The sequence below is a fragment of the Prionailurus bengalensis genome, chromosome B4 (genome assembly GCF_016509475.1).
Source record: "Prionailurus bengalensis isolate Pbe53 chromosome B4, Fcat_Pben_1.1_paternal_pri, whole genome shotgun sequence".
Taxonomy (NCBI): Eukaryota; Metazoa; Chordata; class Mammalia; order Carnivora; family Felidae; genus Prionailurus; species Prionailurus bengalensis.
In genome coordinates this window covers 98,987,220-99,011,918 of record NC_057358.1, presented here as the reverse complement: position 1 = coordinate 99,011,918, position 24,699 = coordinate 98,987,220, and the positions used below count along the sequence as shown (strand labels likewise).

The 24,699-nt window shown below is 37.4% G+C and overlaps 1 protein-coding gene across 4 annotated transcripts in view; it reads left to right on the top strand.

Annotated features, from left to right (window-relative positions):
- CAPS2 (calcyphosine 2) overlaps positions 1-24,699 on the top strand; it is a 54,164-nt gene that overhangs the window by 23,243 nt on the left and 6,222 nt on the right. For all 4 annotated transcript variants that reach the window (XM_043561472.1, XM_043561473.1, XM_043561471.1 and 1 more), the window contains 9 exons: positions 1,458-1,577; positions 6,418-6,492; positions 7,901-7,996; positions 8,085-8,178; positions 11,852-11,970; positions 13,402-13,475; positions 18,344-18,498; positions 20,888-21,007; positions 23,937-24,033. In XM_043561472.1, the coding sequence (XP_043417407.1) occupies positions 1,458-1,577; positions 6,418-6,492; positions 7,901-7,996; positions 8,085-8,178; positions 11,852-11,970; positions 13,402-13,475; positions 18,344-18,498; positions 20,888-21,007; positions 23,937-24,033 (950 nt within the window). The remainder of the gene's footprint in view (positions 1-1,457; positions 1,578-6,417; positions 6,493-7,900; positions 7,997-8,084; positions 8,179-11,851; positions 11,971-13,401; positions 13,476-18,343; positions 18,499-20,887; positions 21,008-23,936; positions 24,034-24,699) is intronic.

Here is a 24,699-nt window from a genome sequence, read left to right as displayed (position 1 = left end):
GAACGTGACTCTGCAAATGCACCTGGGCCACTTAGCCAAGATTATCCTAGACAAGCAGATCCACAAACAACCCACACTTACATACGTTAGTTTAGTTGAGATCAGCAGAGCCATGCAGCTCTATATAATGGCCAAAGGAAGTCAAATGGCTAAGCCCAAAGCTAAAGGGGAAGAAAGTACAGTACACCTATAATGAGGCCATGGCAAGGATATGGATCAGGTGTGCTAAAAAATTGTCAATAATATAGTTTACCCAAGCCCTACATGATCTGCCCATCATTAGACCTTGGCTCACTTTTCCTGCTTCTCTCCCTCTCTTATCTATTCTGTTCCAGCCACTCAGCTTCCTCCCTGTTCTCAAACATACCATAAGGTTCACTCCTGTCTTAGGTACCTTGCATTTATCTTCCCTTCTGCTTGGAATGCTTTTCCCCCAGAAATCCATATTGTTGCTTACTTACTTTGCTTCACATCTTTATTCAGAAGTCATCAATACAATGTCTATTTGTTGAAAGAAAAATAAGAGAGAGACATGGGGGCCCCTGTGTGGTTCAGTAGGTTAAGCATCTTTTTTTTTAAGGTTTATTTTATTTGTTTTTGAGAGAGCATGAATAAGGGAGGGACAGAGAGACAGAGAGAGAGTGGGACAGAGGATCTGAAGTGGGATCCATGCTGACAGCAGTAAGCCCAATGTGGGACTTGTACTCACAAACCACGAGATCACGACCTGAGTTGAAGCCAGATGTTCAACCCACTGGGCCACCCAGGCACCCCAAGCATCTGACTCTTGATTTCATGATCTCATGGTTTGTGGGCTTGACGCCCAAGTTGGGCTCTGTGCTGGCAGCACAGAACCTGCTTGAGATTCTCTGTCTCCCTCTCTCTCTGTTCCTCCTCCTGCTCGTGCTTTCTCTCTCTCTCTCTCTCTCTCTCAAAATAAATAAATAAACATTAAAAAAATTAAAGAGAGACACGAAGCTCAGAGTTTTCTCAAAAATTTCAGTGTAGGGGCGCCTGGGTGGCGCAGTCGGTTAAGCGTCCGACTTCAGCCAGGTCACGATCTCGCGGTCCGGGAGTTCGAGTCCCGCGTCAGGCTCTGGGCTGATGGCTCAGAGCCTGGAGCCTGTTTCCGATTCTATGTCTCCCTCTCTCTCTGCCCCTCCCCCGTTCATGCTCTGTCTCTCTCTGTCCCCAAAATAAATAAACGTTGAAAAAAAAAACTAAAAAAAAAAATTTCAGTGTATTTTTAGATAATATTTATGGAAAAAGATTGATAGGAGTGTTTGTTTTTTATGGCTAGTAGGTTTTAATTATTAAATTTATTCATTCAGTATCTGGCAAATATATAATTGTAAGTTTGCATTGGTAGTTGAGCTTTTCTAGCTGCTTACACATATGTGAATGCTAGAGTCATGCGTTATCACACTAAATTGTCAGACTTTGTATTTTCTGTGTAGGGCTGTGATCAGTGATCCAGAACAAAACTCAACCTCCGAGAGACAAGAAAGCATTCATATCGTTCCAGATTCAAAGATGGCACCTCTTCGATTTAGGAAAAGAACGCTACATGAAACTAAGTAAGAAGACTTTACTTATATCGAATGAGGATGTTATAGTATGTTATAAATGAATTTTTAAAAATATACTTATGTGTCTAACTGAAAAGACCTTTTTTATTGGCTTATATTTGCTTTTTTCTATATAAAAGGAAGTGGAATTTTTGGAGTTCAGATCTCGGTTCTGCCAATTTAGGGTATTGGGGTATACTTTGCCCTCTAGAGTTTTTATTAGTAACTTAGGAATGACAGCTACAACCTTAGGAGATAATATATGTGACAATATACAATATAGTAACTGAGACATTTGTATATGCCGAATCTCATTGATATAATGTATTCAAAGTTAGTATTATTTAAACATTTATTATTATTATTATTATTATTATTATTATTATTATCATTTTGCCTTTTACGTTGTAGCTTATGAAATCTTTGGGCTTTTACAGTTTTGGGGTGCAGTCCACTTAAATTTGTCAACAACTTCATTGGCAGGTGATGGCTCGCTTCAGCATCAATAGACACAAAATCCACAGTTTCTGCAGCAATGCTTTCATATTTTCAGACTGCTGGACATGCCAAGAAGTACTTCTTTAGAACTGTTCTCTTTTGTTTCATTCTTATTTTCTGGAAGGGTGTTTCCATACCTTAAATACTCAAAGGTATTGTGTGTTAATTGCCTATGGCTTCTGTGACAAATTACCACACACAGTATTTTAAAGCAACACAAATTCATCCTCTTACAGTTCTGGAGGTCAGAAGCCTAAAAGCAAGGTGTTGACGGGGCTGCATTCCTTCTGGAGGCTCCAGGGGAGAATCCATTTCCTTGTCTCTCTCAGCTTCTAGAGGCTGCCTTTATTCCTTGGCTAATGGCCCCTTCCTCCATGCTCAAAGCCAGCAATGGCTGCTCGTCTTTCTTGTTTTTTATCACTCTGACACAGCTCTTCTGTAGTCACAGTATCCCTCTGCTTTCCTCTCATGAAGACACTTGTGATTGCATTGAATCCAGCTGGGTAATTTCAGATAATCTCATCTCAGGGTCTGGAGTCACACATGCAAAGTCCCTTTTATCATGTAATTGTAACATATTTACATGTTCTGAGGTACAGGGTATGAACAACTCTGGAGGGTCATTATTCAGCTAACACATCTAAACTTCTCTTTGTGTTTTTAGAGTTTATTTATTTATTTGGGGGGGGGGAGGCACAAGTGGCGGGGTGGGGGAGGGGAGGTAATTCCAAGCAGGCTCCACACTGTGGGCACAGAGCCTGACTCCAGGCTTGAATCCACGAACTGTGAGATCATGAGCTAAGCTGAAATCAAGGGTCGGATGCTTAACCAACTGAGCCACCCAGGTGCCCCTAAATGTTTCTTTTTATAAAGTAATCTTTTATTGAAATAAAGTATATGTCCACAAAATGTACACAGTTTAAGTGTACAGCAAACGAATTTCCACAAAGTGAACAATACTCAGGTCCCAAGTTCCTACATCAAGAAATAGAACATTACGAACATCCCAGAAACTCCCCTTGCCTGCCTATCCACTTCCCCTACCATAACAGGGTAACCTCTCTGTCCTGATATCGCAGATGGTAACTGCCTTATTATAAACTTACTGAAGTCACAAAATTTAGACACTATGTATCTGGCTTCTTTTTGCTCAACATGTTTATGAGTCAACATGTTATGAGTTGTTACTTGTTTTTGTCTTTTATTCTCACTGTACAGTATTTCTTTGTATATAAATATGCCACGGTTTTTTTACTCACGATGTTGATGGACATTTGGCTGTTTCAGAGTGGTGCTTCCATGAACTTTGGTGTATGCCTTTTGGTGAACATACGTCCTCGTTTCTGCTCAGTACATCCTTAGAAGTGGAATTGCTGGACCATTTAGTATGCATTTGTTCAGCTCTAAAAAATAACGCCAAATAGTTTTTCAGAGTGGTGGCTGCAATTAGCACTCCCACCTGTAGCAGTAAGAGGATTCTGGTTCACCACATCTTTGCTGGTGTTCAGTATTGTCAATGTCTTTCATCTTAGTTCTTATGGGTGTGTTATCAGTATCCCCTTGTATGAAACAGATATCCTCTTACATGAATCTTCCCTTCGAGTCTGTTGGGTTATCTTCTTTGCATTGATCTGTGGAACTTAATTTATATATTCTTGGTACAAGTCCTTTTTCAGTTATATTTGTTGGACAGATCTTTTCTTCCTCTATGGTCACCTTTTCATTTTCTTGATCAAGTCTTTTGCTGAATAGGAGTTTACTAATTTTGATGTAGACCAGTTTGCCGATCTTTCCACTTGTCGTTAGTGCCCTATGTATCTTCACGAAATCTCTACCTATCACAAACTCATTGTCCCTCTAACTCATAATGCTGCTTATGTCCTAATATATCAAATTATTATAAATGCATGGTTGGTGTCTAGGCTTTTCCTTTAGTCTCATCTCCCTATTGTGTATTTCTGCACCAATATCATCCTGTCTTAATTGGTATTGCTTTCTTTTAGAGGAATTAGAAAAAAACCTTCAATATTGGCTTGATATACTATGCCCTTTCCTCTTCTATATAAATTTTATTTTACTTATTTTTTAATTTAGTTTTTTAATGTTTATTATTGAAGAGAGAAACAGAGAAAGAGCATGAACAGGTGAGGGGCAGAGAGAGAGACACAGAATCTGAAGCAGGCTCCAGGCTCCTCCGAGCTGTCAGCACAGAGCCTGACTTGACTTGGGGCTTGACCTCATGAACCATGAGATCGTGACCTGAGCCAAAGTCGGATGCTTACCCAACTGAGCCACCCAGGCAGCCCTTGTCAATATAAATTTTAGATTGAGCCTCCTTCAGTGAAAAATACTATAGTGGTATTAGTTAGAATTACTGAATTCATGGATTTCGTCCTCCCGCATTCATTCTTCCTGGAGAAGGAGAAGAGGATTTTGCTTCAGAGTTGGAAGTGGGAATAGCAGGTATAGGGCAGCCCTTCCTCTTCTCTTTTCCTTGGGAGCCAGCTGCCTGCAGAAGCTGCTCAAGGCGTTACATTTCGCAGGGTCCCTACCCACTGGGAATGAGTGGGTTAGTCATATAATATAGTTAGTAATATAATTAGTAATATAGTTAGTAATATAGTATATAGTAATAGTATATAGTATACAGTAATAGTATATAGTAATATAGTATATAGTTAGTAATATAATAAAATACATATTTTAATCTTCATCTGCCTGATTCTTATTTTGTATTGGTTAAGAACTTGGGTAGAAGTGTTTGGTACTACTTATTGGATACTTAAAACCTTAGCATAGAACTTTCCATTTATAATGTAAATGTTTTATTCTTTTATCTTTTCATGGAGACTCTAGACTCTAAGCTGCTGTTACTTCAACCTATCACTGTTAAATTGAATTCTGTTCATCTTTGAGAAGCAATCTAATATAATGGTTATGAGCAAGGTTGGGCTCTGTCATGCAGTAACTATATGACTCTGTAAAATTTATTTGTAAGATGGGATAATAGTACTTCATGAAGTTATTGCAAGCATTGAATGGACCAATACACATTTAAGTGATTTTAATAGTGACTGATGTCTAGGAAGTTCTCAATAAATAGTAGCTGTTATTGCTGTTTTTTTCTCAGCATTTAGAATTTTTTTAGGCATGTAGTGAGCATTCATTATGCACATTAATACTAATGGATTAAGTTGAATCGAGATGACCAATTTTTCATGGCTCCATCCTGTGTTCACAAACTCCTTTGGTCCATAGGTTCTTGTTGTGTGTATCCTGTTTACCTTTCATAGAGACTTAGATTTTATTGAAGTATTACTTTTCAAGATCCCAATGACTCATATACTCACTTACTATTTACATTATTGCAGTTTCATTACACCTGCAGTTTTATTGGAGTGCCAAAAAATTATTTAGGAAGGAGAGTAAAGACACATGACCAATTTTTCAGATTTCTTAATATAAAGGAGATTACCAGTAACAGGGTTCCAAAGTGTGGATATTTGGGTTTTATTTCATATTATTAAACAAAATTTTAGGACTAGCAATCTTCGTGAGGTCATTTTGTGCTTCATGAAGGCCATAAGATTAAATAAGCAGCCTGGGGTCTTACAGCTAGACCTCTTGCAAGGCTGGAGCCTCTTCCAGCATCCTTTTCCATTATTCTGTTATGTTGGTAAGGAATGTTTTCAGCTGCCCGTGACTGAAAACTTGACGGATGGTGACTTAAACAAGTCAGGATTTATTTTTCTTACATGACCAGTTGCCTGGAGGTAGTGGTTGGTTTTAGGCCAGTGGCTCAGTGATGACGCAGCTCTGGGCTGGCTTTCTCAAGATCTTATTGGCCTTTCTGACATGCTTGCCTGATGGCTGGCATCTTTTCCCTGCCACATTCACAGGCAGGAACTGTTCCCATGCCACACTCTGTCACCAGGGTAAAAGAAAGTCTTTCCTGGAAGTTATTGGCAGGACTTTGTCCCTTAGTTACCTCTAATGGAAAAAAACTAAAAAAGCAAATTATATGGTTGGAGGGAGGCATAGAACAGGGTTAGAAATGGCTGCAGGTAGGACCAGTTACAAATGTGCTGTTTACTTGTGTAGCACTTTGATACTATACATTCAAATAGAAGTCAGTCATGTGTTATACACTGCATCTCAGGGTTATTTCCTCCGAGTCGGCTTCAGTGAGCACTCAAAACGCGGGGCGAGGCGGGGGGGTGGGGGTTATAACTTCATCTTCATTCTGTGCGTTTCAAAATATCAACGTAACTTTTTCTCGTACTTCATCATTTACATCAAGTGTCGTGTAAGTAACTTTAAAATAATTATTGACCAGTGTATTTCTTAACAGGATAAGAACCCATTCTACATTAACTGAAAACATGCTTTCCCACAAAGTACAGTTTGATGGTAGGATCATATCAAGGTAATTGTGATTTTATTAAACTTCTAATTCTATAAATGTAAAACATAGTCTCTTCAAATAGAAATAAGAATAATGAGATTAGTTAGTTATGTCACATTTAAATAAAAAATGTGAATGTAGAATGAACATTTTAGGTAATATATATTAGTATGTTGCAAAAATTATAGGAACTAGGAACCTACAAATAAGACATTTTAATTAGAAGTTATTTAAAAAGTGATTTTAAAATGTCTTTCGGGGGCGCCTGGGTGGCGCAGTCGGTTAAGCGTCCGACTTCAGCCAGGTCACGATCTCGCGGTCCGTGAGTTCGAGCCCCGCGTCAGGCTCAGGGCTGATGGCTCAGAGCCTGGAGCCTGTTTCGGATTCTGTGTCTCCCTCTCTCTCTGCCCCTCCCCCGTTCATGCTCTGTCTCTCTCTGTCCCAAAAATAAATAAACGTTGAAAAAAAAAAAATTAAAAAAAAAAATAAATAAAATAAAATAAAATGTCTTTCGAAAAGAAACTTAGAAATGAATTTTTTGATGATATATACTACTAGTAGAAAATGGTAGACCATTTAAAAATTAACCTTTATGTAAGCTGCTTTATTTGATTTTCCTTTAATGGTTTAAATCACTAGTAGATTATTGATAGATACAGGAAAGTGAGAAGAAAGATGGTTCTCACATATGTTATCTCTGTCTTATAAACTTCCAATCATACAAAATGCTGATGTTCTTTGTGTATATTAAAGGTGAAGTGTGTTTTTAAAAGTTATCATGTTTGTTTAGTGATTTTAAACTTTCTTTTTTCGTTAAAAAATTTTTTCTAATGTTTACTTTTGGGAGAGAGACAAAGATAGAGACAGAGATAGAGACAGAGCATGAGCAAGGAAGGAAGGGCAGAGAGAGAGAGAGAGAGAGAGAGAGAGAGAGAGAGAGAGAAAATCCGAAGCAGGCTCCAGACTCTGAGCTGTTAGCACAGAGCCCGAGGTGGGGCTCAAACTCACAAACCGTGAGATCATGACCTGAGCCAAAGTTGGATGCTTAACTGACTGAGCCACCCAGGAGCCCCTTAAACTTTCTATTAATGGCAAAGATGAAAATGTCTATCCTTGAGTGGCTTCTTGCAAGGTCAACATTTAAAAAAATTTTTCACTTTATCTTAAAATTCTATGTCAAAATAGTGATCTAAATTGTAATATATCTATATTCATATCAGTGTAAGGTAAAGCCTTTTCTCCATCCAAATCTCACTTAAACTGACACTTCAGCAAGCCAGGTCGTTTCCCCTGTAGCTGTCCATAATGGTTGCTCATTGGCACACATTCAAGAGAGTTATGCTATTCTTTGACATACACAATTCTGGTTTATTATTTAATTTGAAAATTAGCCTATTTGAAAATCTTTAATATTATTCTATTTTTCTAGAAATGGACGTGATGCTTGCAGAGAGCTGATTGGGTTCTTTTTTACTCATGACCAGTCCCTAACAATTTATGAATATCGGCAATTTGGGAAAAATAGGTATGCCATAAAACATTGTTACAACTCTCAAGATGATGACTTCTGAGAGAATCTGACTAACTTTGCACTTTTGTCATTTAACTTCTAGAACAAATGTGCTTCCTTTTATTCAAAAAAACATTTATAGTCATCAGTGTGGACGAAGAAAAGGAAAACAATACCAACTTGGTGATTTTTATATTGTAAGTTAAGTATGTATGTATGCCAATGTTTTAATACCAGATGTTGAATTTTGTAGGATCCTGTGGGGGTGGAGGAACAGGGTTTCTAGTTTTCAATTTATTACCTCTACTCTTTACAGGGCAGGGGCATTTGTGCGAGTGGCTAATGGTTGCTCTTTCCCCAGGAGGTTCTGCCTCTCAGGTCCAGATCCCGGTGGCCTGAATGTAAGCATAGCATTTATTCCCCGTAACACTCTACCGTTCCCCACAAATCTGGGATATAAGTTTGGGAGAGCTTGTCTCTCGGTACTTTTAAGGCCTTCAAGGCTGTGCCACTAGGTATGTGGCTACTTCAGTAGTACCAGGAGTAATGCTTCTCATAATTGCAGGCTTATCTCCTGAAGATGCATGTTTTTCTCCGTATAGAGGGATACTTGGCCTCTGGAGCTGTCATATATCTGATAGTTAGCTTATCCTCCTTGTGATTTCCCCACCTCACACAACTACTGACTTATGGTGTATAACAAGGATTCCCTAGAATGGGTTGGTCTTCGGTAATATTACAATTTGTATAGTGCTCTTAAATTTTGTTTTGTATTTATTTTTGTTTTTAAAGTAAGCTCTACGCTCAACGTGGGGCTTGAACTCATGACCCTGAGATCAAGAGTCGCGTGCTCTGTGGACTGAGACAGCCAGGAGCCTCTAGTGCTCTTAAATTTTAAATTACTATGTTTATATTATCTCAAATGTAGCACTATCCACAGTGACCATCCAGGTAGCACATATATACTCATAGGATAAACATTGGAGATAGAACAGTGAATAAGTTAAGTCAGTTTCCTACTTTCATGGAGCTTACCCTCTAATGGGAAATACAGTCAAAAAGGAGGGCTGGATAGGAGGGGCAATGATTCAGTTTTGTTGGGTCAAAAGAGGCTTCCTGGAAAGAGCGCCATCCAACGTTGACCTAGAAAAGGAATTAGCTAGGCTGGGATAAGTAGATAGGAGAGGAAAGGCTTCCAGGTGGAGGAGACAGCTCGTGCAAAGAACAAAAGCATGAAAGAACATGGCTTATTTGGAGAACCGGAAGTAGTTAGCTGGCTGAACTTTAGTTCAAGTTAAGAGTTGGCAAGAGAGGAGTCAGAGCTTATTAACAGTAGACTTATATTAAAGAGTTATCTAAAATGTATTGGGGAGTCATTGAAAGATGATAGGTGGATGGAACAAGGGGAGCTGACATTATCTGGTGTGTGATTTAGAAAGATCTTTCTAGTTACAATATGGGGAATGGATTGAAGACTAGTAGAAAGAACCAGATTGGACTGAATAATATTAATTAGGAAGGAGGTAACGGCAACCTGAATTAGGCAAGTGGCTGTGTCTCTGAAGCTAATTAGAAAAAAAATTTAAAGTCTTCAGGAGGCAGAATCAATAAGATGTTGTGACTAGTTACATGAGGAGTTGGGGTGAGGAAAAACTTTACATCTTAAACTTGGATTAAATAAATACACTAGACATATGTCAGTCTAGCCTGCTTCTTGAGATCTAGAGAACATCAACTCCAAATCCCATTTCACAACCTGCAGACAGAACGTTTCATGTCTATCCCCAAATTAAAGTTACCTCTTGCTTTGAGCTGCTGCTTTAATGATTTAGTATAGTTTATGATTTATTCTCACTATCCCTGTTCTGTATTACTTGAACCAGATGTGGAACTCTGCTGCCTTTTATGATTTCCAAGAAACAAATGGGGTGGAGAGGAGAAGGAAGAAAGAGAAAAGAAAGCAGGGAGGGAGAGAGAGGAACAGAGGAATGAAGGAAGGAAAGTAGGAAAGAAAAAGGGGAGGGAAAGAACGAAGGGAGCGTCTGGGGGGCTCAGTCGGTTGAGTGTCTGACTTCGGCTCAGGTCATGATCTCGGGGTCTGTGAGTTCGAGCCCCACATTGGGCTCTGTGCTGACAGTTCAGAGCCCGGAGCCTGCTTCGGATTCTGTGTCTCCCTCTCTTTCTCTCTCTCTCTGCCCCTCCCCCTCTCATGCTCATCTCTCTCTCTGTCAGAAATAAACATTAAAAAAATTTATATATATATACACATATATACGTGTATGTATTACATACATATATGTGTATATATATGTGTATATATATGTGTGTGTGTATATATATATATATATATATATATATATATATATAAAATCCTTAGTGTGGCAGACATTTTGAAGGGCATAATAGAGGGAGGTTTATTTTGCATCAGTGTAAGCAACTTACAATAGACATTTTTATTAAAACTATGTTCCTTAAACATTTCTCATGATATAAGTCCTCCTGTCCATTTTCTGACTGCTTCCACCTCTTGCTCTTCCCACAGTCTTCCATTTCTGTATGCAGGGATATTAGGCTTAATTTCCTTTTTTGCGAGGGTGGGGGCAGGTCTTGTCTTATGTGGGGGTGGGGGCAGGGACCTTCCAGGTGTTATCCTGGAACTTACCTTTTCACTTTTGTATGCTCCATGAAGGTCTTTTCCCAGACACTCCCTGAAGGAAATTTTAGTGCCCTGTGGTAAGATAATACTCATATAAACATGTACGTGTGCCCACAGACACACATAAAAGTGCACCCACATACGTTAACTCACAATCATGCTTTGGATGCTCTGACTTAGAACACGTACAAGTATGTACACACAAATGTATATATACGTGTGCTTATAGGCATTGTTCTGCTACACGTATCATATAGTCTCTTTCAATGCTTCATATAATCATTTCAAGAGAATTTATATACATTTTAAAGAATGGAGAAAATACTATAGTTAGATGTTTTTAAAGTAAATACTCCAAGAAAAAGGAAAGAAATCTCTCCCCTTATTTTCAAGAGAGATAATTAAGCCCCTTATTTTAATGTTTGTCTATATTCAACCATATTTATTTGAGCAGCTCAGAGATTAAAAGAATAATTTTCTAAGTTTGGATTAGGGATTTTTGATAGGAATTTTTTCACCAAAGCCCTGCTGCTCCAGTTAGGTTACAATTAGTTTTAAATTTATGTGGTGTTTGTTCCAAAAGACCGGGTGAGAGAGGGTGATGGATCCATTGTAGTTCATCAATTTGCAGTACATCTTTCTGTGAATCAATAGTTGTATTTCTAAACTTAAGGATGCCATAATTAAATAACTGTCCTTTCTTCTTCTGACTCTTATAGAAAGTTGGAATTCTTTTTTCACATCGATTGTTAAATCTGAGATTGTTCTAATTGAGAGATTGAGAAATTATTTCCTTAATTTCCAATATTATTAGCTGGAGCCTGTGTGGTTTCCAAATATTCTCTAAATATACTTTTTTTATAGTATAAAAGTATACCATGTATCGTATAATCAGAATTGAATATTTAAAATTAGTATTAGTGTGTTTTACTTCTCATATACTTCCTAGCTTTAAATAATTCATCTGCTGGGGCATGTGAGTGTCAGTTGAGTGTCTGACTTTGGCTCCAGTCATGATCTCATGGCTTGTGAGTTCCAGCCCCATGTCGGGCTCTGTGCTGACAGCTCAGAGCCTGGAGCCTGCTTAGGATTCTGTGTCTCCCTTTCTCAGCCCCTCCCTGGCTTGTGTTCTGTTTCTCTGTCTCTCTCTCAAATATAAATAAACATTAAAAATATTAAAAATTAATAAATAATTCATCTGTTAATTTCTTTAGGGAGCAAACTTGACATTTTTGAGTTCTGATCATCCCAGACTTCCAGAAAGCATAAAAGAAAACACATTACTTATACTTCGAATCACTAATATTGATCAGATAGCTTTGGATTCTCTCAAGTAAGTAAAATATGCACTTGTCATTTTGAAAGTAAGTGCAAACACTATTTTTTATGATCTTAAAATGATATTCTGTTCTAAAGCATTTTGACTTTAGTTAAGGTTTATATTTTCGAAAAACAAAGCATAGATATATTTGACTCCTTTATGTGCTATATTGTACTCAAATACACTTTATGTGTGGGAATAGTTAAATAAAGATAAAAAATGTCCCATTTTCTGTTAAAGGTATTTTATTAATTTGCCTGTGTTATATCACTTTTATTTTACCAAATGCCACTTAAGTTATCAATTTTAAAAGGTAGGCCTCAGTACCATATTATAATGTTACCCACATTTTTAGTGTAATGCTTTTTTTTTTAGCACTTGCTTATATTATTCATGGATTGATGGTATACGTAATGAAAAAAAAAAGTGGTATGAATCAAAAAGTGCTTTTAAATGAATTTGAGTTTTTTAAATCACAGAATATTTATTACGTAAAACATACATTTTAAACAGATTTTATTTTAGAGAGAGAGAGACAGAGAGGATCTTAAGCAGGCTCCACACTCAGCACAGAGCCCAACTTGGGGCTCGATCCCATGATCCTGGGATCATGACCTGAACCGAAATCAAGAGTTGGACACTTAACCAACAAAGCCACCCAGGTGCCCCCACACATATATTACTTATATATATTTTATAATATATATGTATGAACATGTCAATTGAAATATATATTATTTATATATGCTTTATAATATATATTCTGATTTAAAAAATTGAAATTCATTTAAAAACATGTTTTGATGCAAAGTGTGTATAAATAACATGTTTTTTATATATTCATATTTATATATAGGTAATATATATAAATAAAATATAAAATGTGTATAATCAGAATATATAATAAAATATATATTTTTAAGTCACAGAATATATATGTATATATGCTGTTCTTGCTGAGTGTTTCTTCGTGCTATATGCATATTAGAATGACAATAATTGGTGTACTGTGTGTGTGTTAGAGGACACATCCCATAAATTGGCTAAAGGAAGTCTATTTCTTTGTTATGTGCTGTATTGCTCAAATGCATGCAATTTTTTTTTCACTTTTTAAAATAACGTTTTTACATTTTGTACTTTGAAAGTTAAAACTGATTTTAAATTTTATAGTTTTAATAATTTTAAAAGAACATTGAAATAGCTACAAAATGAATATAATGTTTAAAGGTAGTTCTTGGAAGGTTTAAGGATTTTAGCTCTTGATTTAGCATATTCAGTCTTCTGGGGATTAAAGCAGCAAGCAGAGGTGGGACTTGACTAATCTCTAAGCAGTCTTCCAACTCTGAGAGTTTCTTTGAGTCCGGAACAGGAAAGAGCTTAGAGTTTCCATACTCAAAATTGCAAAAGAATACATTTTTATCATCGTGAACATGTCAATTGCAGAACTGATTCTGTGGAACGTGAGGATATAACCAGTCAAGAAGCCAATGATAGGCTTGTCTTAAAGGCCATTCAAGGTATGTATCATTACCATAGTCTCAAGTCTTCAACCATTCTCTTTGCAAGCAATATTTTCCAGACATTTCTTAGTTTTATAACAAAGGCACTTGATTTATATTTCTTATTTGCTTATTTTGCTTATATTTTATGATATATATATATTTAAAAATATTTTTAAGATTTCTTCTATTTTAAAGATTCTGTTTAATTGAATAATATTATATGAATTATGATCTTAAGAATTTTATTTTATTTTTTTATTTTAGAGAGAGAGCACTCATGAGCACGGGAATGGGGCAGTGGTGGGGGACGGGGGACAGAGATAGAGAGAGAATCCCAACATGAATCTCATTCCCAGTGTAGCATTTTTTCTTTTACAAGAGGCTACTATAAATCTCTTTAGGTTATCATCTAATGCATAGGACAAGTATTATATTACAAAAATCACTTATATTTTATTCATTTCATGGATAAAACCCATACTATCTAGTACTTTCTATAATTCTTTTGTTGAACATTAGCATAATAGATGGTTCTTCATCCCCTTGTTTTCAATCTGAAGGTGCCTTTAGGTCTCAAGTGGGTCTCTTATAAACAGCATATAGATGGATCTTGTTTTCTTATCCATTCTGTTACCCTATGTCTTTTGATTGGAGCGTTGAGTCCATTGACATTTAGAGTGAGTACTGAAAGATACGAGTTTATTGCCATTATGATGCTTGTAGAGTTGGAGTTTCTGGTGGTGTTCTCTGGTCCTTTCTAATCTTTTGTTGTTTTTGGTATTTATTTATTTATATATATAAATTTTTTTTCATCTTTTATCCCCTCAGAGAGCCCTCCTTAAAATTTCTTGCAGGGCTGGTTTAGTGATCACAAACTCCTTTGATTTTTGTCTGGGAACCTTTTTATCTCTCCTGTTTTGAATGACAGCCTTGCTGGATAAAGAATTGTTGGTTGCATATTTTTCTGATTCAGCACACTGAATATATCCTGCCACTCCTTTCTGGCCTGCCAAGTTTCTGTGCATAGGTCTGTTGCAAATCTGATTTGCCTTCCCTTATATGTTAAGGACTTTTTTTCCCTTGCTGCTTTCATGATTCTCTCCTTGCCTGAGCGTTTTGTGAATTTGACTATGATATGCCTTGTTGATGGTCGGTTTTTGTTGAATCTAATGGGGGTCCTCTGTGCTTCCTGGATTTTGATGTCTGTCTTTCCCCAGGTTAGGAAAGTTTTCCGTTATGATTTGCTCACATAACCCTTCTACCCCTATTTCTCTCTCTTCCTCTTCTGGGACCCCTATGATTCTGATGTTGTTGCTTTTAATGAGTCATTGATTTCTCTAATTCTTAAATCGTGCTCTTTTGCCTTAATCTCCCTCTTTTTTTCTGCTTTGCTATTCTCTATAAGTTTGTCCTCAATATCTCTGATTCTCTGTTCTGCCTCATCCATCCTTGCTGCCGCTGCATCCATCCATGATTGCAGCTCAGTTATCGCATTTTTAATTTCCTTCTGGCTATTTTTTACTTCTTTTATCTCTGCAGAAAGGGATTCTAATCTATTTTCGACTCCAGCTAGTATTCTTATTATTGTGATTCTAAATTCTGGTTCAGACATCTTGCTTGTATCTGTGTTGGTCAAATCCCTGGCTGTCGTTTCTTCATGCTCTTTCTTTTGGGGTGAATTCCTTCATTTTGTCATTTTAAAGGGAGAAAAGGAATTAATGAGGTAGAAAAATTGAAATAAAAAAATTGAAATTAAAAAGTATTAAAATTAAAAAATTAAAACCACACACACACAAGTAGAATAGATGATGCTAGATCCTAGGTGTGTTTTGGTCTGGGTGTTGAAAGAGGTTTTGACAGGTTAGAGAAAAAAAAAAGGAGAAAAAAAAAAGGGAATCGTTTGAGAATTTGAAAAAATGAATACACTGAAGTATACTAAAATGAGATGATGGGGGTAAAATAGAACTTTAAAAAATATACACAAAAGTGAAGAGTATAGTAGAAAAAAATTAAAGAAAAATATTTTTAATAAAAATTAAAAATGAATGAATTTTTTCATTTTCTGTGTTTAAGAAGAAGAAATGAAAAAGACAAAAAAGGTAAAAAAAAGAAAGTCATTTGAAAATTTGAAAAAGTGAATACACTATAGTAGACTAAAATAAAATGATGGAAGTAATATAGAATTTGAAAAAATTTACATAAAAGCAAAAACAATAGTAATTAAAATTAAATAAAAATATTTTTAAGAGAAATTGAAAGTAAAAATGAAGGTTTTCTCTTTCTGCATTCAAGAAAAAGAAAATAAACAAAAAAGAGAAAAAGAAAAAAGAAAGAAAAAAAAGTAAATTGTTAGAAAATTTGAAAAGGTGAATACACTGAAGTAGACTAAAATAAAATGATGGAAGTAAAGTAGAATTTGGAAAAACTTACACAAAAGTAAAAAATATAGTAATAAAAATTGAAGAAAGATATTTTTAATAAAAATTGAAAATAAAAATCATTTTTTTCTCTTTCTGTATTCAAGAAAAAGAAAAGAATTGTAAAAGAGAAAAAGAAAAAAGAAAAAGAAAATTGAATAGATGAGCCTGCTAACAGATTGAAGTAGGACTGAAATTGCTTCGTTTTCCCCTAGAAGTCAGTCTATGTAGCTCTTTATACTCCATAAATTAAGCTGGCGGTGAGACTTGTGTTCTTGAAGAGTGAAGTTGGCCCAGTTGGGCGGGGCTCAGTGTAACAGCTCGGCTCTCCACTAGATGGCACTGCTAGCCTACTGGGGTGGATTGTTGCAGCGCTCGCAGGTGCGTATGCGCATGTGCATGCATGGAACCGGTGAAAATGGTACTACCCAGCTACCCAGTTTGTTCTCCGGGATCAGCAATTGCGCATTCGTCCTCAGTCTTCAGCTTTCATCCACTCCCTGCTTTTTCACTCTCTGTGACCAGGCCCCAGGCAGTACCTCTCTCCCAAGTTTTGTCTCAGATGTGGCTGTTTTCCCCAGCCCCTTACTTCCAAAGGACTGCAACTTTGACCTGTTCCGCCCCTCCGCGGGAGGGTCTCATTGAGCAATGGCCAAATGCCAGCTGCACCAGGAAAGCCTGCTGGACCCTGCTAATGCCGGTGCCCCGAGACTGAGGCTAGGTGCCAGCCCACCCTAGAAAAAGTTCGCAAGATAGTGTAGCAGCAGCTTTTCAGGGATTATGGAAAATCACAACACACGTCTGGCACCAGGCTTCACCCTTAATGACCTTGTTCTAGCAACAGCGAATGTGGCTGTTCTCTGGGGTCTGCTGGGACCAGGTGGCTTCAACAGTCTCTACCAAATGTCCTTCCAGCAGTGGAACCGCTTTTCCCCATGTGGCCCGAGATCCTCCTGGACCCCACTCTGCTCCTGGGGATTCGCCCTTCCCACCAGAGCACCGCCAGGTATTGAGCTGTGGAGTTGCAGCCTTTGCGCTCCTCTTGTTTACAGTCTTAATGGAATTTAAACCCTCTCCTTTCTCCCTTTTTAGTTTAGTCCCTGCGTCTGTTTCCAACTTTCTACCTTCTCTCCAGCTGCTTTTGGGAAGGGGTGCTTTTCCTATATTCTTCCCCCGCCCCAGTCTCTGTCCTCTCTCTGCCCGCAAAGGTGGTTCTCTACCTTTCACGACTTCTTGCTCCCCAAGTTCAGCTCTCTGTGCTGTGTACCTGCTGAATTCTGTGGTTTAGGTTGTGCAGATCGTTGTGTTAATCCTCCAGTCAGTTTTCTATGTGTGTAGGATGGTTTAGTGTTGGTCTGGCTGTATTTCATGGACACGAGACACACAAAAAGCTTCCATGCTGTTCCACCATCCCGGCTCCTCTCCCCTAGTACTTTCTATAATTCTTATATTTGGTGTGCCTGGGTGACTCGGTTGAGCCCAGTTGGGTGTCCGGCTCTTGATTTTGGCTCAGGGCATCATCCCAGGGCTGTGGGTTTGAGCCCTGCTCCAGGCCCTGTGCTGACAGTACAGAGACTGCTTGGGATTCTCTCTTTCCTTTTCTCTCTGCCCCTCCCCTGCTTGCTCGCACTCTCTCTCAAAATAAATAAATAAACATTTTAAAATGTTGGTCTGGGATTGGTGCTTGAACTGTCCAAAATTCTTCATGTTATTGTTAGTAAATTATTTTCTCTGTTCCGTCACGGTCAGTACAGTATTTGTCACTGCTGAATCCAGTGATGTGTGTTCTTTATTGTGTTCAATAACTGCTCTAGTAACGTTAATTATATTTTCTTAAGTAATGATGGCACAAACTGTGTTAAATGTAATCACTGACCCACAAAGAGAATTTTAAGAGCTTGAGAATATAACGTAAACATTCCTAGAAGAAAGGGCTACTTTAAATGTGTAAGTATAAGATAACATTCCAAAGCCTTGATGCTATTTAATATGTAAATTATCCTTTGATGATTTCAAACTATTTTAGAAATGTTGAACTCATGGTTTTGGAGCGACTGGCCTGGCATCAATTTTATCATGATGGGAAAGAGGAAAGAGATTAAAGATGTGGGATCATTAGATGAAGAGGAAGCCTGGAAAGTAGAAACTAAGATTTTATTTGTAACACTTGGATTATTTTCATCCTGATAAAGTGACCCATTATTTTTGTATATTTAAAATACAGCACTCCACCACACAGTGGTGCTATAGTTCTAGTATATTTACATGTGATTTTGTATATAACACTCTACTAAAAGCATTCTATTTTCCAAACTCTTTTGTCAGTCACACGCACCATCTAGTTGCATAAGCAAGCACATCCCTTGTATCACTTACATCAGCTTTAATTCTACAAGAGAGACAATTGTAATTTGATACATTTGTACATTAGACCAGTTGGTTTCCATCTCTCTTCTTCCTGAACAGATGCGCTAAAGGAACAGCTACACAAAAGAGGTGTTCGTATTTTGACTGGATTGGGGAAATACCTCCAACAACTGGACAAGGAAGGAACTGGACTTTTAGCTAAGGCAGATTTTAAGCAAGCTCTAAAAGCATTTCACTTAGAAGTGTCCGAAAACGTACGTGCTGCAATGAGTAACAGTATTCTTAAGTGGTATTATTCATTTTTCTAGTGAGATTTTTAGTAGCTCATGTGTCTCTTTCTTTGTGCCTCATAATCAGTGTTAGCCATCAAGCGACAAGTCCTGTTGATTTTTTAAAATTTCAATATTCATTCCTCCCTCCTACATTTAACAAGAGCCTAATAAGAAGGCATTGTTCTCAGCTCTGAGAACACATACTCTGTACTCTTAAGGTCTTCATAATCAAAGGAAAAGAAATATAAATAGATTACAAAACACTTTCTGTGTTAAGTGGAGAATGCTTTCAGAACACATGGGATATTTTCCAAGCCAGCTTATGGGGAAGGGGAGGGAAGATCATAGGACTCCTGCAGGAGGGTATAGCTGAACTGTCTTTTGAAGGATGAGGAAGAACTAAACAGACAAGAGGGGAGGAGGAGTGTGGATCAGACAGCGAGACCACAAAAGGAGAAGCACATGTAAAGGCATGAAGGGGAAAGGGAGTATACCCTGTTCTAGGAATGGCAGAAGGTCACCCTCACACCTCCTACCCTGACCAGAGCCATTATACATCCTGTTCTCTATGCTGGGGGCAATCTCCCACTAGACCTTTGCATGGCTGGATTTTCCATCATTCAGGCTTTCTCTACTGGGAGCGCTACACTGATAGCCTCATCCGATCTCCAGTCCTCTCTATACCATTTCCTATTTTATTTTCTTCATACCACTTTGCAAATATTCTCTGGCTTTTCTGGCAGGTAGGGTATAAGTTCCATCTGGGAAGACACCAAGGTGCTTCTGGTTTCCTGCTGTAACACCTCAAGAAGAACCTTGCATACGCAAGTGCTGAGTAAACAGGCGACACATTAGTTTACATGGGTAGATATATGAATGGAAGGAACAGAGAAGAATGGAGAGAAATAAGCCTAGCACGGTTCTATTACATTAAAGCCTTTCATGCCATACTAAGTTTGATTTTATTCTAATAGCGAATTTGAAACACGTCTACCTCAAGGGTTTCGGGTAAGGGATTCTCTTGCGTTGCTCTCTTGCTTCAAACGGTCTTGTCACAAGACGTAGTATATTTTGTGGAGGGAACACTGGAAATTGAATTTATGAGGTATAGATTCAAGTTCTGGCCTTACTACTTCAACTGTGTGATTTTGAATTGGTCTTTTAACTTTTCTAATTGACAGGCTTTGCCTGGACAATCCACAGATACTACCTCTAGTCAGAGTTACTTTGAACCTCAGATGAGAAAATTTCATGGGAACATGCCTTATTTTTATTATTTTTTTAAGTTTATTTATTTTGAGAGACAGAGAGAGTGATTGGGAGAGGGGTAGAGAGAGGGGGGGTGACAGAGAATCTCAAGCAGGCTCCTCGCTGCCAGCATAGAGCCAGATGTGGGACCTCAACCCACGAAACCGTGAGGTCATGACCTGCGCTGAACCATGAGTCAGATGCTTAACAGACTGAGCCACCCATCAGGTGCTCCGTCAGGCTTATTTTTAAACTTAACAGCACATTTTACAGATACTTAAAGTCAGTCGTGTACTGGGTATTATGACAGACAAATTAGGAGTAGTTGAAAAGTGGTGGGGAGCAGGGCATCTTAAGATGGAGTTTTCTTATTAGAATTTTAATTGAAAAAATTAGGAGGAAGTGGAAGGGAATTTTTTTTGAGTACCTATTTGTCAATCACCTTGCTAGATACCCTATTTACATTCTCACTTAAAGCTAACAACTTGACTGAGACATTTAAAGTATATTTACCTTAGTTTAAGAAAACCTCATGCTGTAATTTCTTTGTTGTTAGGAATTCTGTGAATAGAATATTCTACTAAGTTGTGCATTTGCAAAGGAATAAGTGGCAATGGTAAAATGAACCAACTGACTTAAGGTTTGACTCAAAATAACACCTTTCAGTGTGACTTATGGAATAATATTGGACCCATTCAAATCTTCTGTACTTTGAAACATGAAGACTAGAAATACTGTGAGTGGTCCTGATGCTTTTGAAGCATTACAGAACCTGAAGTGACTACATTAAACATATCCAGTGTTCAACTTCAAGTAAATGGTAAACATTTTTGTATAGAAAGGAATTGAACTGAAAATATAAATTTGTGACATTGCCACTCCTAAATGGTCCTTAACTTACAGAACTGTTTACCACAGAGTCCCTTTAAATAGCTTTCTTAGTGCCTTTGTAAGCTTTCTTAGTGCTTTTGTTTGGGTTTATATATAACTTTTTCAAAGTTTTAAATTAAGCCTGTTACCTTGTCTGGGGCTAAAGTAGTAACAAAATACTATTGAGATGAGTTTTGTTGTGGTCATATACAATTTCAAGGTGAAACAACGGTATCTGTGTGAATATTTTTAGGATTTTGAACCTGCATGGCAAATTCTGAATGGCAATGACAGTGGCAAGGTTGATTACGGAGAATTCAAACGTGCCATTATTGGTGAAATGAATGAGTACAGGAAATCATTTGTTCGAAAGGTAACTTTGTTAAGTAATCTTTTAAATAGTTACTTTTAATAAGGTGTTGGTCTCATTTAAAAAAAATTAATGTTTATTTATATTTGAGAGAGAGAGAGAGAGAGAGAGAGAGAGCGAGCTCAAGCAGGGGAGGGGCAGAGAGCAAGGGAGACAGAATCTGAAGCAGGCTCCAAGCTCTGAGCTGTCAGCACAGAGCCCCAGTGTGGGGCTCGAACTCATGAGCCATGAGATCATGACCTGAGTCAGACTCTCATTCAACTGAGCCACCCAGGTGCCGCAGGGCTCATTATTTTAAAACGTCATTGAATTACTATTGAACATATTTGTTTATGTATGTATGTATGTATGTATGTATGTATGTATGTATGTATTTATTTAGAGTGCATGCAAGCAGGGGAGGGGGAGAGAGAGAATAAGAGAGAATCCCAAGCAAACTCTGTGCTGACAGCACAGAGCCTGACTCAGGGCTCAATCCTGTGAACCATGAGATCATGACCTGAGCCTAAATCAAGAGTCAACCCTTAACTGACTGAGCTACCCAGAAGCCCCACCATTGAACATGTTTTAAATCCCTTTACCTGTCATTTGTTTTGGGTTTAGTAAAATACAAGCAAAATACATACATATACAAATCTACCAGGATAAAGCAAAATAATTTATACATATGTTTTAGGAACAGATTTTATTTTATTAAAAAATTTTGTTTTAACATTTATTTAGTTTTGAGAGACAGAAACAGAGTGTGATTGGGGAGAGGCAGAGAAAGAGGGAGACACAGAATCTGAAGCAGGGTCCAGGCCCTGAGCTGTCAGCACAGAGCCCGATGCAGGGCTCGAACTCATGGACCACATCAGATGCTTAACTGACTGAGCCACCCAGGCACCCCAGGAACAGATTTTAAAAGGAAATTAAAATCTGAAATCAAATTTTGGTTCATAGACTACTAGTTCCATAAATTGCTGGCTCCATAAATGACTAGTTATATGACTATCTATTATTAAATATCTTTGAGCCTTAGTTTTGTCTCATAGGGTTGGTATAAGGATTAAACATGTAAAATCTTAGCGTTGTGGCTATTCCAGTGTCAAGACTCAATACATGTTATCTTAGGATGATGACTGGTTTTATAATCTCTGGTTTTATAATATATTTCTCTGGTTTTATAATATGCATGTTAGCTGTTCAAATGAAGATTAAAATGACTGTGTTAAATTGAAATTAAAAACAGGACCCCTGGGGTGCTTGGGTGGCTCAGTCATTTAAATGTCTGACTCTTGATTTCAGCTCAGGTCATGGTCCCATGGTTCGTGGGATCGAGCCCCACATTGGGTTCCCTGCTTCCAGTGTGGAGCCTGCTTGAGATCCTGTCTCTCTCTGCCCCTTCCCTGCTCACACACTCTCCCTTTCAAAATAAATAAATAAATAAATAAATAAATAAATAAATAAATAAATAAATAAAACTTTAAAAAACAAAACAAAACAGAAACCCCGATTTTTATAGGAAACTATGTATTACTCAGGTTCTTGTAGCCATTTTTGGAGCATATTTGGAGCAATGTAGTTTGTTTTTCTTTTGTATATGTACCTAATAGAAAATGTAGATGTATCTAATATTGGAAACAAAGCTGTTTTGTACAGAAAAGTATAAACAATTACATCAGGTATAAATCTGAAATAGAAACTTTCAAAATCTTTATCTTTACTGGCTAAAAGACACAATAAAAACTTTATGTTAAATGAATTCAGCACATAATATTTATAAATGTGCATTTATTTGTACTTTACATGTCCTGGTGACAGGTTTGAATATCAGGAGTAGAAATTGGAGGGTTGTCTCTTTCATAAATCTTGATTCTGGGAATAGAGGACAAAAATAGAGTTATAAAGTACTATACTAATTTGCCAGGGCTACCATAACAAATACCCCAGACTGTGTGGCTTAAGTAACAGAAATTTATTATCTTGCTCTTCTGGAGACTAGGAGTCCAAGATCAAGGTGTCAGCAGGTTTGGCCTCTCCTGAGGCCTCTCTCCTTGACTTGTGATTTGCTGTCTTCTCTTTATGTGCTCAAATCCTCAGTCTGGTTGTCTGTGTCCTAATATCCTCTTCTTATGTGGACACCAGTTATACTGGATTAGGGCCCACCCTAGTGATTTCATTTTAACTTAATTACTTCTTTAAAGGCCCCATCTCCAAATAGCAGTCACATTGTGGGGTACAGGGTGGGTTGGGGCTTCAACACATGAATTGGAGTAGGACACAGTTCAGCCCATTACAGGTGCCATATTTCTGTGAACACATTATTGTGAATAAACAAACTTGATTCCAGTTTCGACTCTTGTAAATGTGGGCTGTTGTTTTGAGTTGGTTTTGTGTTTCTATATACCCACTCCTCCATAAAATATTTTTTATTTTATGATGCTAAAAATTGTATTGAGTTAGAGGAGCAATAAAACAATTGGCATATCAAAAGGTAGTGTTAAATTTTAGGAAATAGAGTAACACAGGCCATTTAAAAAGTATTGCAATTTCTCATTGATTTTAGTGGTGAATATTTACATGTTCACTTTTTGAATCAAAGTAATTTGTCTGGGCCATTTATCAGTTTCCTGTAAATTCTAGAGCAGGAAGTTACCAGAAAGGTCTTTTACTCAACTCTAAAGTGTGAGAGGAAAGCCAGTGCAACAGAGGTAAGGTTACTTTTTCAAGGTCAGGGTTCCAGGAAGTGGTAGAAATAATACTCCAGCGTAGGTTACCTAACATCTTGCTCTAATATCTTCCTGGATTCATGATGCTTCCTTCATATACCAGTTTAGTACTTTTAAACTGGCTTGTTTAGAGATCATAAATAACCTTCTTCAGGATAGGGAGTTAGATTCTCATGTCTAATGAGTTTATAGAAAAAAAAATAACATCTCTCTTTATTTAGGTCTTTATGAAACTGGATTTCAACAAAACTGGCTGTGTGCCTATTATAGACATAAGAAAATGTTATTGTGCAAAGAAGCATCCTCAAGTAATTTCAGGTAATTATTATGAGTCAAAATGCATTACATTTCTAAAATGTTAGTTAATAAAAGTAATATCTTTAAATCGTATTAATTTACGGTGTGGACTTGAAGCTATTAAGGGAGGAAATAAACAGTTATTTTTCAAACCAGACACATAAGAGTCATTTGGCCTTCCTTTAAAAATTCATAGGTCTATTGTCTTCTTATTTTTTTCTCTGATATTCATAAACTGAGATTGAACTTTTATTTCTTGCTGAGGAGATGGCGAGGAATCTGAGTTGGAACAGAATAGATTTAGAGGACAGATAATTACATGTGCAAGTTCTCTGAGTTGGTTTTACTGTATGTGCTTACACTTGAAGATTTAAGGCAGAAAGTGAACGTCTTTCTCTAGGAATGGAGGTGTACATGTAATGAGCATACATATGTTTGTCAAAATTTGAGCATCTAGAAAATACATGCATACATCCAGGTGGTCCCCAACTTCGGATGGTTCAACCTAACGGTATTCTGACTTCATGATAGTGTGAAAACATTAACTGTTTAGTAGAGACTACTTCAAATTTTGGATTTTGATCTTTTCCCCTGGCTAACGTCGTGTGGTAGGGTACTTTCTGCTGCTGTCGTGCGGGGGCAACAAGCTGTAGCTCCCAGTCAGCCATGCGATTGGGAGGGTCAGCA